The sequence below is a fragment of the Amblyomma maculatum genome, chromosome 3, assembly GCF_055883805.1.
Source record: "Amblyomma maculatum isolate TAMU_Amacu chromosome 3, ASM5588380v1, whole genome shotgun sequence".
In the NCBI taxonomy this organism is placed as follows: domain Eukaryota; kingdom Metazoa; phylum Arthropoda; class Arachnida; order Ixodida; family Ixodidae; genus Amblyomma; species Amblyomma maculatum.
This window is the reverse complement of record NC_139346.1, coordinates 221,506,884-221,521,772: the sequence shown is the minus strand read 5'-3', so window position 1 is coordinate 221,521,772 and position 14,889 is coordinate 221,506,884. Positions and strand designations below refer to the sequence as shown.

The 14,889-nt window shown below is 47.7% G+C and overlaps 1 protein-coding gene across 1 annotated transcript in view; it reads right to left on the bottom strand.

Annotated features, from left to right (window-relative positions):
- LOC146197764 (carbonic anhydrase 14-like) overlaps nucleotides 1-14,889 on the bottom strand; it is a 209,270-nt gene that overhangs the window by 40,784 nt on the left and 153,597 nt on the right. The window contains exon 6 of the mRNA XM_084597236.1: nucleotides 759-920. Coding sequence (XP_084453362.1) covers nucleotides 759-920 — 162 coding nt within the window. The remainder of the gene's footprint in view (nucleotides 1-758; nucleotides 921-14,889) is intronic.

Sequence of the window (14,889 nt, the reverse complement as noted above, 5' to 3'; positions counted from 1 at the left end):
TGTTTTTCTTTTTTAAAAATACTTTTAATTAGAATTCCGCAAAACGGTTTTTTGTGTTGAGTCAAGGCATGCCGAGGAATGTAATTCAACTAAAAACACAAGATGATGAAATAACCACCGGAGTTGCCCTTTAACACATCCGTTAAAGATTTATTGTACTGCAAATGTTGTGGTGGTTTTCACTGAGGGAAAACTGCTGCGGAATGAGCGCAGGGCGTTTCCGGGGTGTTTATTTAACACTCTAGCTATGCAGTTCAAGTGTGGTTTTGTTGCAGCATTGTTGGCCATTTAACGCCTAAAACATGACTGCCCTATTTTTTGCACCCGGCAGGTGGAGAACGCGGCATTTCAGTCAAGATGCATGCGGCCTCATACAGGTGCTGTTCTTAAGAAAGATGAGGTGCTCCAAGCAAAGCCACTGCCTTCACTCTTTAGTCTACAAAATAAACAAACCATACCGAGTGCTTTACGAAGACCACCCACTCATAATAGCAGTCAGTGGGCATAACTGTTATTATCACGCACTCTTTGTGTTCTGAAGGTCGTCATCAATACTATAGGTATAATTACTGAGTGAAAATAGAGGAAATATTGTGAATTTTCTACTTCTTTTCTTCTTCCCGGAGATATTTGATTCGTCATTACAAGGGTTTATTAGCGCCTAGATTCTACAGCTTGTGTCGGACTACATTTCTCTTGAGTAAATATATTAGACAAATATGTGAGCTACCGGCTTCCGTGCACGCTCCTTTCCTTACGGGCGTGTCCTCCATTTTCGACCTTGAAGCGGAACGGCACGTTATACCCAAGGAACGAGATGGGCGCGAAGCTCTTGAAGCTCGTCTGAAGGAAATTGATGTTGATGGGCGACTGGCCGGGGTTCCCGCACGCCTTCTCGAAGTGCGGCCACGCGTCCTGGTCTGGGGGAAAACCGACAACGTCGCTCTTTTACCGCATTGCGCACGCCTCACGGATGTAACAATTAAGAATACCCACGCCCGTTATGCAATGCGCTACACTTACCTGAGCGGCTCACAAATGCGAGCAGCGCTCCCGCATGAAATTATGTGGCGTCGGCGTTGTGAGCAAAACATCACGACAGGTGGCAGCTGACTTGGACGAGCATTCATTCTTCGGTGGCATAACGAGACCACATGATATCAGAAAGTTAGCAGGAGCTGCCAACGTGGGTTGCTCCATTTAAGGTGGTATCAGAATAAATCTTCCACCGGATGACCCCCAGGCAGGCTACTCCTAGGCCATGCTGGCACGTTCATATGGCTAGGTTAGTGCGGGCCTTATATTTCGCGTCGTCGCTTACACTGTCGCGCCAAACCCTTAAATGCGGAGCTTAAGTGTCCTCCGTATTTTTTTTTCAGCAATTTTTTTCTTTTCTTTCCTTTCTTAAAGTGGACACCATGCTAAAATGAAGTCACTTTAAACATTGAGGGGTTTTAATAATCACAGATTGATCCCACGGATACTATAGAGTTAACACGCATAGCAAAAACATTCGCGTATGAAAAAAAAGAAGAAAAAAGAAGATTTCATGCGTCTTCTATCGGCGACTCTTCTTTTCAAAGAAGCATTCGGCCGCTGCCTTGCTCCTGTCCGTACTGTCGTGATGCTCGGACTAAGTCGACCCGGCCTTCACTTGGTAGCGTGCAGAGACTGGGGGTTGATGAAGGACTGAATCTTCGAAGTTGGTAAAATATATACAAGCAGGTTTAATGGCACTTTGAGAAAACTTATTTACATGAAAAAGAAGGGTATAACAGCAAAATGGCAACCGTTATGAGTTCATAGCGAGAAGCGTCTGGATGAGTCGTTTACCCAGGGCTCGGAGCGTCATTTCATGCTCTGCAACGTCCTTAAAACCCCCTATGTCCAGCCCCTCTCTGAAGATGCTGACCAACCAGTTCCAGGGCACGCTCCTCAGAAATCGGCATCCAATCGAACCCATCACTGCACTGATGGTCTGATGCACTGACTGGTCCGGTATTGTTTCGTTGGGCGTGGTCACTTGTTGGCGGGTAGAGCTTGGGAACGGCGAGGAGGTACATTTCTATTCTTCTGAAAAGATTCGATATTGCCGCATGCCTCTCTGAAAAGAGGACAAAGAAGAACAAAGGACAAAGAGGACGAAACTGAGTGTAGCGCGTGAAACTGTTCCGATCAGTGATCGCTGCCTTGTACTCGTTACATATTCTGGTGGAGGTGCGGGGTACGATTTCCCTTTTTGCTGAGTGCAACCCCTCAAGGGCAACCGAGAGCCACCACGGATTTGACACCGGTCCATCGCAGTTGCAGCCGCCGCCTTCGAGGTCAGTCGCCAGAGTTCGGGCCTCTTTCCTGCACGCCTGTGACCAACATGCATAGATCCAACACGAACATTGCTGCTAACGGAGAGTCTTCACCCCATTTCGTCGTCCTCCAGTCTCGAACGCCACCGTCCTTCCATGGCGAGCTTTATGAGGACGCTGAAGACAGGCTGGACCAATTCGAACGGGTCGCCAATTACAACGGCTGGGATGAGCAAAGGAAGCTCTATAATGTATACTTTGCTCTCGAAGATTCAGCGCGGACGTAGAATATGTAACGAGTACAAGGCACCGATCACTGATCGGAACAGTTTCACGCGCTACACTCAGTTTCGTCCTCTTTGTCCTCTGTTCTTCTTTGTCCTCTTTTCAGAGAGGCATGCGGCAATATGGTGGTTCCGGCAAGTGGATTTCCTTCTCAGAAACCCAAGTGCACGTGCGCGCCACATACTGCTCCCAGCATTGTCCCTTTCCGACAATTGCATATCTTTCCTGCATTCCCGGGAATTCCTCAAATGGCCGTATTCGTCATTCTCCTTCCTTGTCCTGTACGTCAGCGGACATGTCACTCTGTCGTCTCCTTTGGACAATAGGCATTCCTCACTTGACAATAACGCTTCTCGACGGGAAGGGTGAACAATTGAACAAAAGCACATCCGACTATTTCTCACAGGGCGACGTTTCTTTGTATTTTTCTTGACGTTCCCTTGACAGGGCCAATTTGGCATTTGCAGCGTCTCGACAAAGCAAAGCAGGCTCACACAAAAAGATTCATGGAAACAGGCTCACTTAGAGCCCCACCAACATCACATATCCACAGCACAAATCCATGCATACAGGCGAACAATAGTGCGCGCAAGTGCGGACCATGCACGGTCATAACAGCCTCCTCCCCCGCCAGAAGAGTCACGGAGGGCAGCAGTCGCAGCTGCTGCATGAAGAGACGATTTAATGGCCTGCACGTGAACGCTTGAAGCTCGCTGTTGCTTGTCGCGTTGTCTTGATTGTCGTAGGCCAAATTGCTTGAGCTGTCTCTGAAACTCAACTACATGTCTAAGCAAGACTCGGCTCCCGTCTGAAGAGACCAGGTGAAAAGAAAACTGCCATCGTTGTCCGAGAAAAGCCCACACTCAAGACATTCAGGACCCACGTATGCCTAGAAAACCAAACGTGCTGCTTTACATAGTCACACATATACAAGCGCACGAAATAAAAAAAGAACCTGAGTATCAATTTGGATACATGGTGAAGAGCACCTCGGACCGCTTAGAAACAGCGGCTAAGCGCGTCCGCATTCCCATTTAACTTCCCCTTTTTGTATGTTATTTCAAAATTGTACTGCTGTAAAATCAAGCTCCACCTCAGAAGGCGACTGTTCTTCGATGTCGCAGTTTGCAGCCAAGCCAGGGGACAATGGTTCGTCTCTACGTTGAATTTGGCCCCTCCAAGATAGCACTGCAATTTTTGAATGGTCCATACAATCAAAGCGCACTCTTTCTCTGACACGCAATAAGCCCTCTCTCTAGAACTCAGTTTTCTGCTCAGGTAGAGCACGGGGTGCTCATTACCGTCGTCATCTCTCTGGCAGAGAACGGCACCTAGCCCTCGATCACTTGCATCACACTGGACCGTGAATTCTCGGTCATAGTCTGGAGCTCGCAATACCGGACGGCTAATCAGCACAGCCTTCAGGTTTACGAAGGAGGCTTCCTTTTGTTCGTCCCAGACTACATTTGTCGGTTCTGTCCTGCGGAGAGCGTCGGTCAGAGGGCTAGCCAAAGCTGAATAGTTAGGGATGTAGTGATTGTAGTATCCCGTCAGCCCCAGGAATGCCCGAATTTCCGTCTTCGTGCTCGGCCGCGGGTAGTCTGCTACCGCAGAAATCTTAATCTCGCAGGGTTTCCTGAAACCTTGACCTACATTGTGACCCAAGTAGTCCACGGCCGCCCTTGCCAGGCAACAATTCTCGGCCTTTACGGTTAGCCCAGCTTGACGCAAAAGGCTCAGTACAGCTCTTAGATGTACCATATGGTCCGCCCATGAGTCGGAAAAAACCGCAATTTCATCTAAATAAGGCACCGCGAATGTTTCACACCCCCTTAAAACCCTATCCATGAGTCGGGAAAAACAAAATGGAGCATTTTTGAGCCCGAAACTCATCATTGTTGGCTGGTAGCTGCCCGTCGGAGTGACGAAAGCCGCGTATCTGCTGGCGCGTTCAGTGAGCGGTACTCGCCAGTATCCTCGAGTAAGGTCCAGCGCAGTCACATATGCCGCTCTACTGACCTGTTCTACTCTCTCCTCGATATTCGGAATAGGATACACTTGATCCCTGGTGAGAGAATTTAGCTTTCGGTAGTCTACCACAGGCCTAGGGGGTTTACCTGGAGCTTCCACTAAGATCATAGGCGAAGCATAATCGCTTCCCGAGGGTTTTATTACTCCCAATTCCAGCATGCGAGTTACTTCCCTATCCAGAATTTCTCTTTGCCTTGGAGAAACTCGGTAGCACCTTGATCGCACTGGCACGTCTGAAGTTAGCTCAATATTGTGCTCAGTCAAATCAGTCCTGCCTGGCCTGTCCACGGAGCAGGCCTCAAACTCTGTTATTATCTCGCCCAGATCGGACAGCTGGGATTTCTTTAGTTCTCCTCTCTGCTACGTCTTTTTGAGAAGCTCCTGAACGTTGCTTTCTTTTCCGCTGGGGCAAATCAAGTTGTCCCCCATCTCCTCGGGAAGGTTTAACGTTAGATTTACCACGGCTTCCCTCTGAACATACGGCTTGATAATATTGCAATGATAAATGCGCACTTCTTTACGCCTACCGGGGATTTTCACTGCGTAGTTAGTGTTAGAAAGCTTTACAACGACTTCAGCAGGTCCTTCCCACTGTACTTCGAGCTTATTCTGCCTTGAACCTCTCAGCAACATCACCTAGTCCCCGATACGAAACGTCCTTTAACGGGCTGACTTATCATAGTACACTTTGGAACGAGCTTGGGCTGACTTCATGCTGGCCTCAACGAGTTCCTTAGTGTTATGTAAGCGATTCAAGAGGTTCAGAATGAATTCTACTACTGTTGGGTCTTCTCCGCGCCCCTCCCAGGCTTCGCGCACCATTCGCAAAGGTGAGCGCAGTGACCTTCCGTACACCAACTTGGCTGGGCTAAATCCAGTGGATTCGTGCGGCACTGACCGCAAAGCGAAAAGTGCTGCAGACAGGCAGGTATCCCATTCGCGCTTGTTTTCATAGCACAGTCCCCTCAGGACTCGTTTGAGAACAAAATGCCATCTTTCTACGCTGTTACTCTGCGGATGGTGGATCGAGCTATGCACTACCTTAATGCCGCATCGCTCGAGAAATGAGGTGGTGAGGACACTTGGGAAAACGCTACCCTGGTCACTTTGGACCTCGGAAGAGAATCCAACTCGTGCAAACACTGACAGCAGCGAATCCACTACACTCTCGGACGTCACCTCGCGCAGCGGAACAGCTTCTGGAAACTTTGTGGCTGGGCATAACATAGTGAGGATATAACGGTACCCTGACTCTGTCACAGGAAGTGGTCCAACTACATCTATTACTAACTGGTGAAACGGCTCGGTAATAATTGGTACTAACACCAGCGGAGCTTTCCACTTATCTTGCGCCTTTCCAACCCGCTGGCACGTGTCGCATGACCGTACAAAATTTTCCGTGTCCTTAAAACATCCAGGCCAATAGTATTCTTGCAACAGCCTCTGCTTTGTTTCCCTTATTCCAAGGTGACATGACCACGAGCTGCCAGGGGAAAGTCGCAGTAAGTCTTCGCGGTACTTTTGGGAAACGAATAATTGGTCCCGCTCTACTCCGCGCTTATCCTTGAATAAGCGATACAGCACTCCCTTTCTCATCTCAAAAGAAATATTATTTGCTGTCTTAGTGGCGCGGTGGCGCTCCCTTATCTCCTGTATCTTGGGATCATTGGCTTGCTCCAAAGCTAAGGCCTCTCGGGTTCCACCTAAAAGTCTCGTGAGATTACTAGACACTGGCGGCAAGAGGTTACTCTCAAGAAGGTCCTCATTCCGCGTCTCATCAAGCTCACTTTCAAGTTGACTTATCTGAGATGCCTCGCTCTCAAAGTTTTCTGACCCGCTATCTTGCGCATCGACCACTGTTTTAACTGCCGTTTCCTCCGCTGTATATTTTTCTGGAATGAGCAGTGTAGCTAGTTCTCGTGCCTTTCAACGTGTTAAGGCTTGCACAACTCTGTCTCCGAAAATGATGCCCCTCTTTCGCAGTAGCATGTCCGATTTGTTGGAAAACAAATACGGATAGCACTTAGGAACCTTTCCTGAAATGGCAGCCTCGGTTGTTAACTCGCCGAAAGGGCCCTCGATGACCACGTTCGCGATTGGCAAGCACACACTGTGTTCCTCCACTACCTGATCCATGCACACTGTCCTGTATAGTCGGAAGGCGACACATAACGCCGGATGGACAACATCCATCATTGCGGCCGAATCGCGCAGTACCTTGCAAGGCTTCCCGTTGACTACTAGGTCATGCAGGTAGGGTTCTAAAAGCTGCATATTGTCATCGCAGTCACTGACATACGAGAAAGCAATCTTTTCTTTCCGGCAGTTGACGGCAATCTGACCCTGCTCATTACACCTAAAGCATGTGAGCGGCTTCCTGGCCTCAAGCTTATTCTTTGTGTTCTGCGCGTTGGTCATTTCCCCACTTTTCTCACTGCCGTCCTTTCTAGGGAGTTTGCCTGAAGAAACCTTCCTTTCTTCGTTTGCAACTCTAGCAAAGTGCCTTTCCTGACGGTTATTCACACTCAACTTGGGATTGCGGGGCCTATCCACTGCTGGGTTGCTGAATTGTCGGCGCGAAGCATACTCCTCAATGAGTTCGGCAGCTTCAGTTGCCGACTTAATGTCGCCTCGGTCCTGTAACCAATTTCTTTCTTTTTCTGGGAGGCAGTTATAAAACTGCTCCAAAAGAATTCGCTCGACTACAGTGTCCCTATCACGGTAGGAATCAGTGCTCTTTAGCTATTCGCCCAAATTGACTCAAGTTGTACAGGAATTCAGGGTAACTCTCGTCCCTGGACTTAGTAGCGTTCCGAAAACGTTGTCTGAACGCCTCGGCGCTAAGCCTTTACTTTCTCAGAAGGCAAGCCTTGACCTTCTCGTAGTTGTCCGCATCCTCCTTGCCTAGCCGCGCGACAACCTCCGCTGCCTCGCAGGGCAGAACCGTCAATAATCTCTGAGACCAAGTGTCTCACTGGAAGGACAGCTTTTCGCAGGTTCGCTCAAAGTTAGCCAGATACAGACCGATATCCCCTGATATCACATATGGCTGCATGTACTTTGACATCTTGAAATCTGCCTCCTTGTTGAGAAGAGCTACCGCTAGCTGGGGACAATTGCCCGACCTCTTGCTCAACTCTAGTTCTAATTTCCGGAGCTCAATTTCTTGCTCCAGCCTTTCTGCTTCTCTCTCAATTTCACGCCTCTTTTCCTCTTTTTCCCGCTCTTTCTGCTGTCTGAGTTGCTCCTCCTTTTTTTGTCCGATGAGGTTCCACGCTACACTGAGCTCCTCATCATCGGTTCCCAAATCAGTGATTGCCTTTATAATCAAGGGTTTTCGTGCCAAACCACTTGTATCAATTCCCAATTCCTCACACATTAGCAACAGTTCCGGATTCTGCAGCTTTTGTAGGTCCATGATCGCTCCTAGTGTCGGCTACTTTCAAAACAACTGTGCAAACTACCAAACCTAAAGGCGTTTCAACACTCTTTACCAGTTCTCAAATATAACCCTGTTCTAGAACCTGGTCCACATCAGAAGAAAAGCCAAGCACTCACCCACACATGCGATCGATGTTCCGAGCTGCTCTCTTGTTGGCCGATTATTGCTCCTGCTTGTTGCTTGAGATGCCACCTCCGAACACCAGATGTTGTGGCTTGTAGCTTCAGATCCACCTCCAATCACCAGATGTTGTGGCTTGTAGATTCAGATCCCAAAGCTGGTCACCAGTTGTCGTGATGCTGGGACTAAGTCGACCCGGCCTTCACTTGGTAGCGTGCAGAGACTCGGGGTTGATGAAGGATTGAATCTTCGAAGTAGGTAAAATATATACAAGCAGGTTTAATGGCACTTTGAGAAAACTTATTTACATGAAAAAGAAGGGTATATCAGCAAAATGGCAAGCGTTAAGAGTTCATAGCGAGAAGCGTCTGGATGAGTCATTTACCCAGGGCTCAGAGTGTCATTTCGTGCTCTGCAACGTCCTTAAAACCCCCTATGTCCAGCCCCTCTCTGAAGATGCTAACCAACCAGTTCCTGGGCACGCCCCTAAGATATCGGCATACAATCGAACACATCACTGCACTGATGGTCTGATGCACTGACTGGTCCGGTATTGTTTCGTTGGGCGTGGTCACTTGTTGGCGGGTAGAGCTTGGGAACGGCGAGGAGGTACATTTCTATTCTTCTGCAAAGATCCGATATGGTGGTTCCGGCAAGTGGATTTTCTTCTCAGAAACCCAAGTGCACGTGCGCGCCACATACTGCTCCCAGCATTGTCCCTTTCCGACAATTGCAAATCTTTCCTGCATTCCCGGGAATTCCTCTAATGGCCGTAATTCTCATGCTCCTTTCTTGTCCTGTACGTCAGCGGACGTGTCACTCTGTCGCCTCCTTTGGACAATAGGCATTCTTCACTTGTAATAACGCTTCTCGACGGGAAGGGTGAACAATTGAACAAAAGCTCATCCGGCTATTTCTCACAGGGCGACGTTTCTTTGTGTTTTTCTTGACGTTCCCTTGACAGGGCCAATTTGGCATTTGCAGGGCCTCGACAAAGCAAAACAGGCTCACACAAAAACATTCATGGAAACAGGCTAACTTAGAGCCCTTGCACCAACAGCACATATCCATGCCCACAGGCGAACAATAGTGCGCGCAAGTGCGGACCATGCACGGTCATAACAGTACCCCACTTCCGCCGTGCCCCGCGAATGGTGCCAGCATGTCCGGAGGGGTCGAAGGTCGCTTCCTATCGGCGCTGGGGGGAAAAAAGGGGGGAAGGGGTTGCTCCCCCTTGGTCTCCGCTCCCTGCCTTCTCCGTGGTTTGTCTTCACGGAGATGACCTTGGCTTCAGCATAGCCGGAGTCGCGCAGCGGGGGTGGCAGCTCCCCCTTTTCACCTAAGCTGTTCTTCTGCGCCTCGTTTTCTTTGCACGCAGACGCGGGTATGCTGAGTGCGACGTGCCAGTTCAGTTGGCGTTTTCCCGCCACCGTGGTCGCATCTTGTACTGTGAGCGAAGCACCGTATGTAGGTTTTTCGCTGGTGATTATCACGAAGATTGTTTTGTTCAAATTGGAGCGCGAACGCACGAATTTAAGTCTAAGTCTTCGGAGGACTCAGCTCTTGGGCGGCAGCTTCTGCGCAAGGAGGATGTGTTTAAGAAGTTCAACAGTCGCAGGCGTTTTGGATTCTAGACGAAAAGCCGGCGCGGGCGGAGGGTCTGCACTTTGGTGAGTATTTTGCTTTTTCTTTTTCGGTGTTTGTGCCAGTCTTGTACAATGTGTGCTACAAGGGGAAGCGCGCATGTAAATATTTCTAGCAGGCAAGCCAGCCTCGTCGGAAAAAAAGGAGGGGGATAGAGAGAGAGAACGAGGCTTGTCTCTAACGCGGACGCTGGGGCCGATGGAACGCCAGTTGGGGTGGCGACATTTTCTTTCTTTCTTTTAACCGGTGACCGTTCTTGACGGATTGTTCGGCGCAGTGCTGTACTCTTTTGATACGGTACTCGCGCTGAGACGGACACATTATTGAGATCATAATATGCCTCTGTCACACATTGTGGGTTATCTGAATCTGTGCAGCTCCACCATTTTTGCAGTGTTTTTTGTTTCCACTTATTTCAGTGCCTATAGTTGGTAATTTTGCTTGAAGTTTTCCAGGTAGTAATGCTTGTGACCTGCGCTTTGCTATTTATATTCACAATTGGATCTTTGGCGGCAGCATATATTGTTTATCAGGGAGAAATGAACGATGTGGTAGTGCTGCCGAGCTGTGGAGGCAGCGGTCGATGCCATCTAAGCAGTGAAAGACAGTGACAACTCATTTTAGACAAGAAATTTCTTGAGCTATGACATGGAGCAGCGCACAAATGCCTTTTCTTTATTTTTAGGTTAGTATATACCGCAACTTAATTATGATTTCCATTGTTTATTTCAGCATCACATGCGAGGAGTTCCCGGACGTACAGCGTTTTACGCAAAGAACAGCCTGGCGTCATACCTTGCACATGAATTGAAATATAGCAAATAAACAACCCAGCTCATGTTATGGGTTCACCAAAGATGCAATCCTTATTTTTTCTTTCTCATTAACGCGCATTTTTATTCTGTTTTGCCTTTCCGCTTCGGAACAACAGAAAATGGTGTATGATGAACGGTTAGGCAGGAGCAGGCACGAGGTGGCTTACATTAATGCAAAAGTAGCACACCACATATCCCCGTAGCGGTCAGTCAACATATTCTATGTTCTGCTCAACTAATCAACAATTTAGTCAGATTAGTGTAGGTTTCACAGAATTTCAGTGAGTAAGTATAATATGGGGCTTAAAAGAACAAGATCTTTTTGTTCTTTTAAGCCTCACTATGCTTATCATTAACCAGCACTGATCTGACAGGATTGTTGAGTGGGCAGGCAGAACATAGAATGTGGTGACTTATCGGAGCTAGATGTACTGTACTACTTTTGCATTAATGAAAATCACCTCGTGTCTGCTCCTGGCAAACCGATGGTCATGTACTATTTTCGGTTGTTCAGGAGTGGAAAGGTAGCAGAAAATCAAAAAGCGTCACTTGCAGAGCTTCTGAAGCATTTGAGGCTGAAATCAACAGAATTTCAGTGGCGCGAATTCAAAAAGCGCTCTTAAGAAACACATGGGCCACTATTCCAAAAGAGCTCAACATGTGGTCAACACGGCACCTTTCAAGATGTCGATTATAATCGATAGAGTTTCAACAGCATATGTTGACACATCTGGTCCGAATTTGTATAGACACCCAACATGCATTTTTGTAAGGGTTTAGTCTGGCCGTGGCGAGGGAAAAGCGCGCAGCGAGCGGTAGACACCCATTCTTCACCCTAAAATAGCGAGACGGACCAATGGACGTCGTTCTCGACAAATACGTCATAGCTGCGGCTCGACGGGCCAGCGCAGGGAACGGGAAAGCTATATTCCCGAAGGAGAGCATGAGAGAGCTTTGATTTGTATTTTCGTTGCTTTGCGGCGCACGTGTCACTGTTGCATTTTGCACTGACTATCTCCGGTACCTGATCGAAACACTGGGCTCCTTCGCCAAAAGGTCCTTCCCTGGACAGTGACCCTTTTTATAACAACTTGCCGCTTATTTCAACACAGCAAATAATCAGCGCACAGACTACACTTCTTTTTTGTAATCTCACTGAAACTGTGTATTTCTGTAAAAATATTTTCCATACTCCACGTACAGCATGTATATGTTCTATTTCTCAGTGTTTATTAAACAATATTGTAGCCGAAGAAGAGAAAGTGCAAGTGTTCTGCGAAGAAAGAAGACGCCGGTGCGGGCGATCCTTCGGTGTTCTGGGGATCTCCGCCGTAGCGCTGGTTCCTGCTGCTGCCCTGCTGATCTGCGGTCACTGTAATCGTCCCGTACTTTGACTAGGACGTGACATTTGGTGGAGTCGCCGGGTACGAATCCCATGCAGCGCAGCTCTACACGTAATTCGAGCCCGGTCACAAGTCCAGGCCACCGAATTTTATTAGAATCTGCTGCAGCACCTGAACGCTGCGCTAGGCGACGTCAACAAGATGTAGCTCCGGAATTCGGACTCAGGCCCGAGGGAAAGACCGCCAGGGCTAACGTCACCATAGCCTTCCAGCCGCAGCAAACCGACCCTTACAAAAATGAGTTTTGAAACTCTATTGTTGGACTATTGACCGCCTTTTGAATTTATTGAATTTCGATAGACATTCAACCCCAGCTGAGTGCAATCTTTACAGGGCCAACAGAATTTTCATTGTGTTCTACCCAATAGACTTTTTGTGCTATTTTTTCTATGTGCTTTTTGTTGTCAGTTTTCAACGTTCAGGAACAATTAGCGTGTACTGTTCATGCTGACCCATGTTTTTAAGTAGTTTTAGGCACAAATGATAAGAACATGATGTGACAATTTCGTTATGAATTTTTGCTCTAACTTGTAATCAACTATTGGCCACATTCTGCAACGGGAAATATAATAGCAGCATGCAGTTGCGTGCTCGTTCATGTTATATAAAAGTACATATAAACGGTGCACACTTAGCTCAAGCTTCGCAACACAGTGAAAATATGCCTTAAAAACTTCATGATGGCAAAGCCTCCACTAATAATGCAAATACATTGTTGAATGTCAATCAGAATCCGTAATGAATCAGCTTCTGTATGTCGCAGAAGGTAACTTTAGTGGTAGGACATATTTTATATTTATCATAAAACAAGTTCAATGAGTCATCATACTAACAAACAGTATCCTAGATTGAACCTACCATGTAGGGCAGGACAGAGCTTTTTTAAACCAGTTGCAAAGTCCACTATATATATGCTTCAGGGTCTGACATTCTGCCCAAGCCTAGGTATTTTTGCCCGTAGCTTTTGCCGCAAAATGAGGTGCAGTCTGTATTGGAATCCTCCACCGCTGTATGTCTTTAGAGAATTTTACTGTTATTTTTTTCTTTTCCTTCCTTTCTTAAAGTGAACACCATGCTAAAATGAAGTCACTTTAAACATTGAGGGGTTCTAATAATGACGGATTGATCCCACGCATACTATAGAGTTAACAGGCATAGCAAAAACATTCGCGTATGAAATAAAAAGAAAAAAAAAACAGGATTGCAGGCGTCTTCTATCGGCGACTCGTCTTTTCAAAGAAGCATTCGGCCACTGCCTTGCTCCTGTCCACACCCATCTTTCCCCTGTGCACGCGAACGGCGCCAGCATGTCCGGAGGGGTCGAGCGTTACTTCCTGTCGGCCGGGGGGCAAAAGGGGGGGGGGAGGGGTCGCTCCCTCTGGGTCTCTGCTCTCTGCCTTCTCTGTGGTTTGTCTTCACGGAGATGACCTTGGCTGCAGCATAGCTGGAGTCGCGCAGCGGGGGCGGCGGCTCCCCCTTTTCACCGAAGCTGTTCTTCTGCGCCCCGTTTTCTTTGCACGCAGACGCGGGTACGCTGAGTGCGGCGATGTGCCAGTTCAGTTGGCGTTTTCCCGCCACCGTGGTAGCATCTTGCACTGTGAGCGAAGCCCCGTATGTAGGTTTTTCGCTGGTGATTATCACGAAGATCGTTTTGTTCAAATTGGAGCGCGAACGTACGCATTTAAGTCTTCGGAGGAATCCGCTCTTGGGTGGCAGCTTCTGCGCAAGGAGGACGTGTTTAAGAAGTTCAACAGTCGCAGGCGTTTTGGATTCTAGGCGAAAAGCCAGCGCGGGCGGAGGGAGTGTCTGCACTTTGGTGAGTGTTTTACTTTTTCCTATTCGTGTTTGTGCCAGTCTTGTACAGTGTGTGCTATGAGGTGAAGCACGCATGTAAATATTTCTAGCAGGCAAACCAGCCTCATCGGAAAAAAAAAGGAGGGGGAGAGAGAGAGAGAACGAGGCTTGTCTCTACGCGGACGCTGGGGCCGATAGAACGCCAGCTGGAATGGCGACATTTTCTTTCTTTTTTTTAACCGGTGACCGTTTTTGACGGATTGTTCGGCACAGTGCCGTACTCTTTCGATACGCTACTCGCGCTGAGACGGACACATTATCGAGATCATAATATGCCTCTGTCACACATTGTGGATTATTGAATCTGTGCAGCTCCACCATTTTTGCAGTGTTTGTTTTTGTTTCCACTCATTTTAGTGCCTATAGTTGGTAATTTTGCTTCAAGTTTTCTGGGTAGTAATGCTTGTGACCTGCGCTTTGCTATTTATATTCACAATGGGATCTTTGACGGCAGCATATGTTGTTTATCAAGGAGAAATGAACGATGTGGTAGTGCTGCCGAGCTGTGGAGGCAGCGGTCGATGCCGTCTAAGCAGTGAAAGACAGTGACCACTCATTTTAGACAAGAAATTTCTTGAGCTATGACGTGGAGCAGCGCACAAATGCCTTTGGTCTATTTTTAGGTTAGTATATACCGCAGCTTAATTATGATTTATATTGTTTATTTCAGCATCACATGCGAGGAGTTCCCGGACGTATCAGCGTTTTACGCAAAGAACAGCCTGGCGTCATACCTTGCACATGAATTGAAATAAAGCAAATAAACAACCCAGCTCATGTTATGGGTTCACCAAAGATGCATATTTTTTCTTTCTCATTAACGCGCATTTTTTATTCTGTGTTCCCTTTCCGCTGCGGATTAACAGAAAATGCTGCGTGATCAACGGTTAGCCAGGAGCAGGCACGAGGTGGTTTACATTAATGCAAAAGTAGCACAGCACATATCCTTGCTGCGGTCAGTCAACACATTCTATGTTCTGCTCGACCAATCA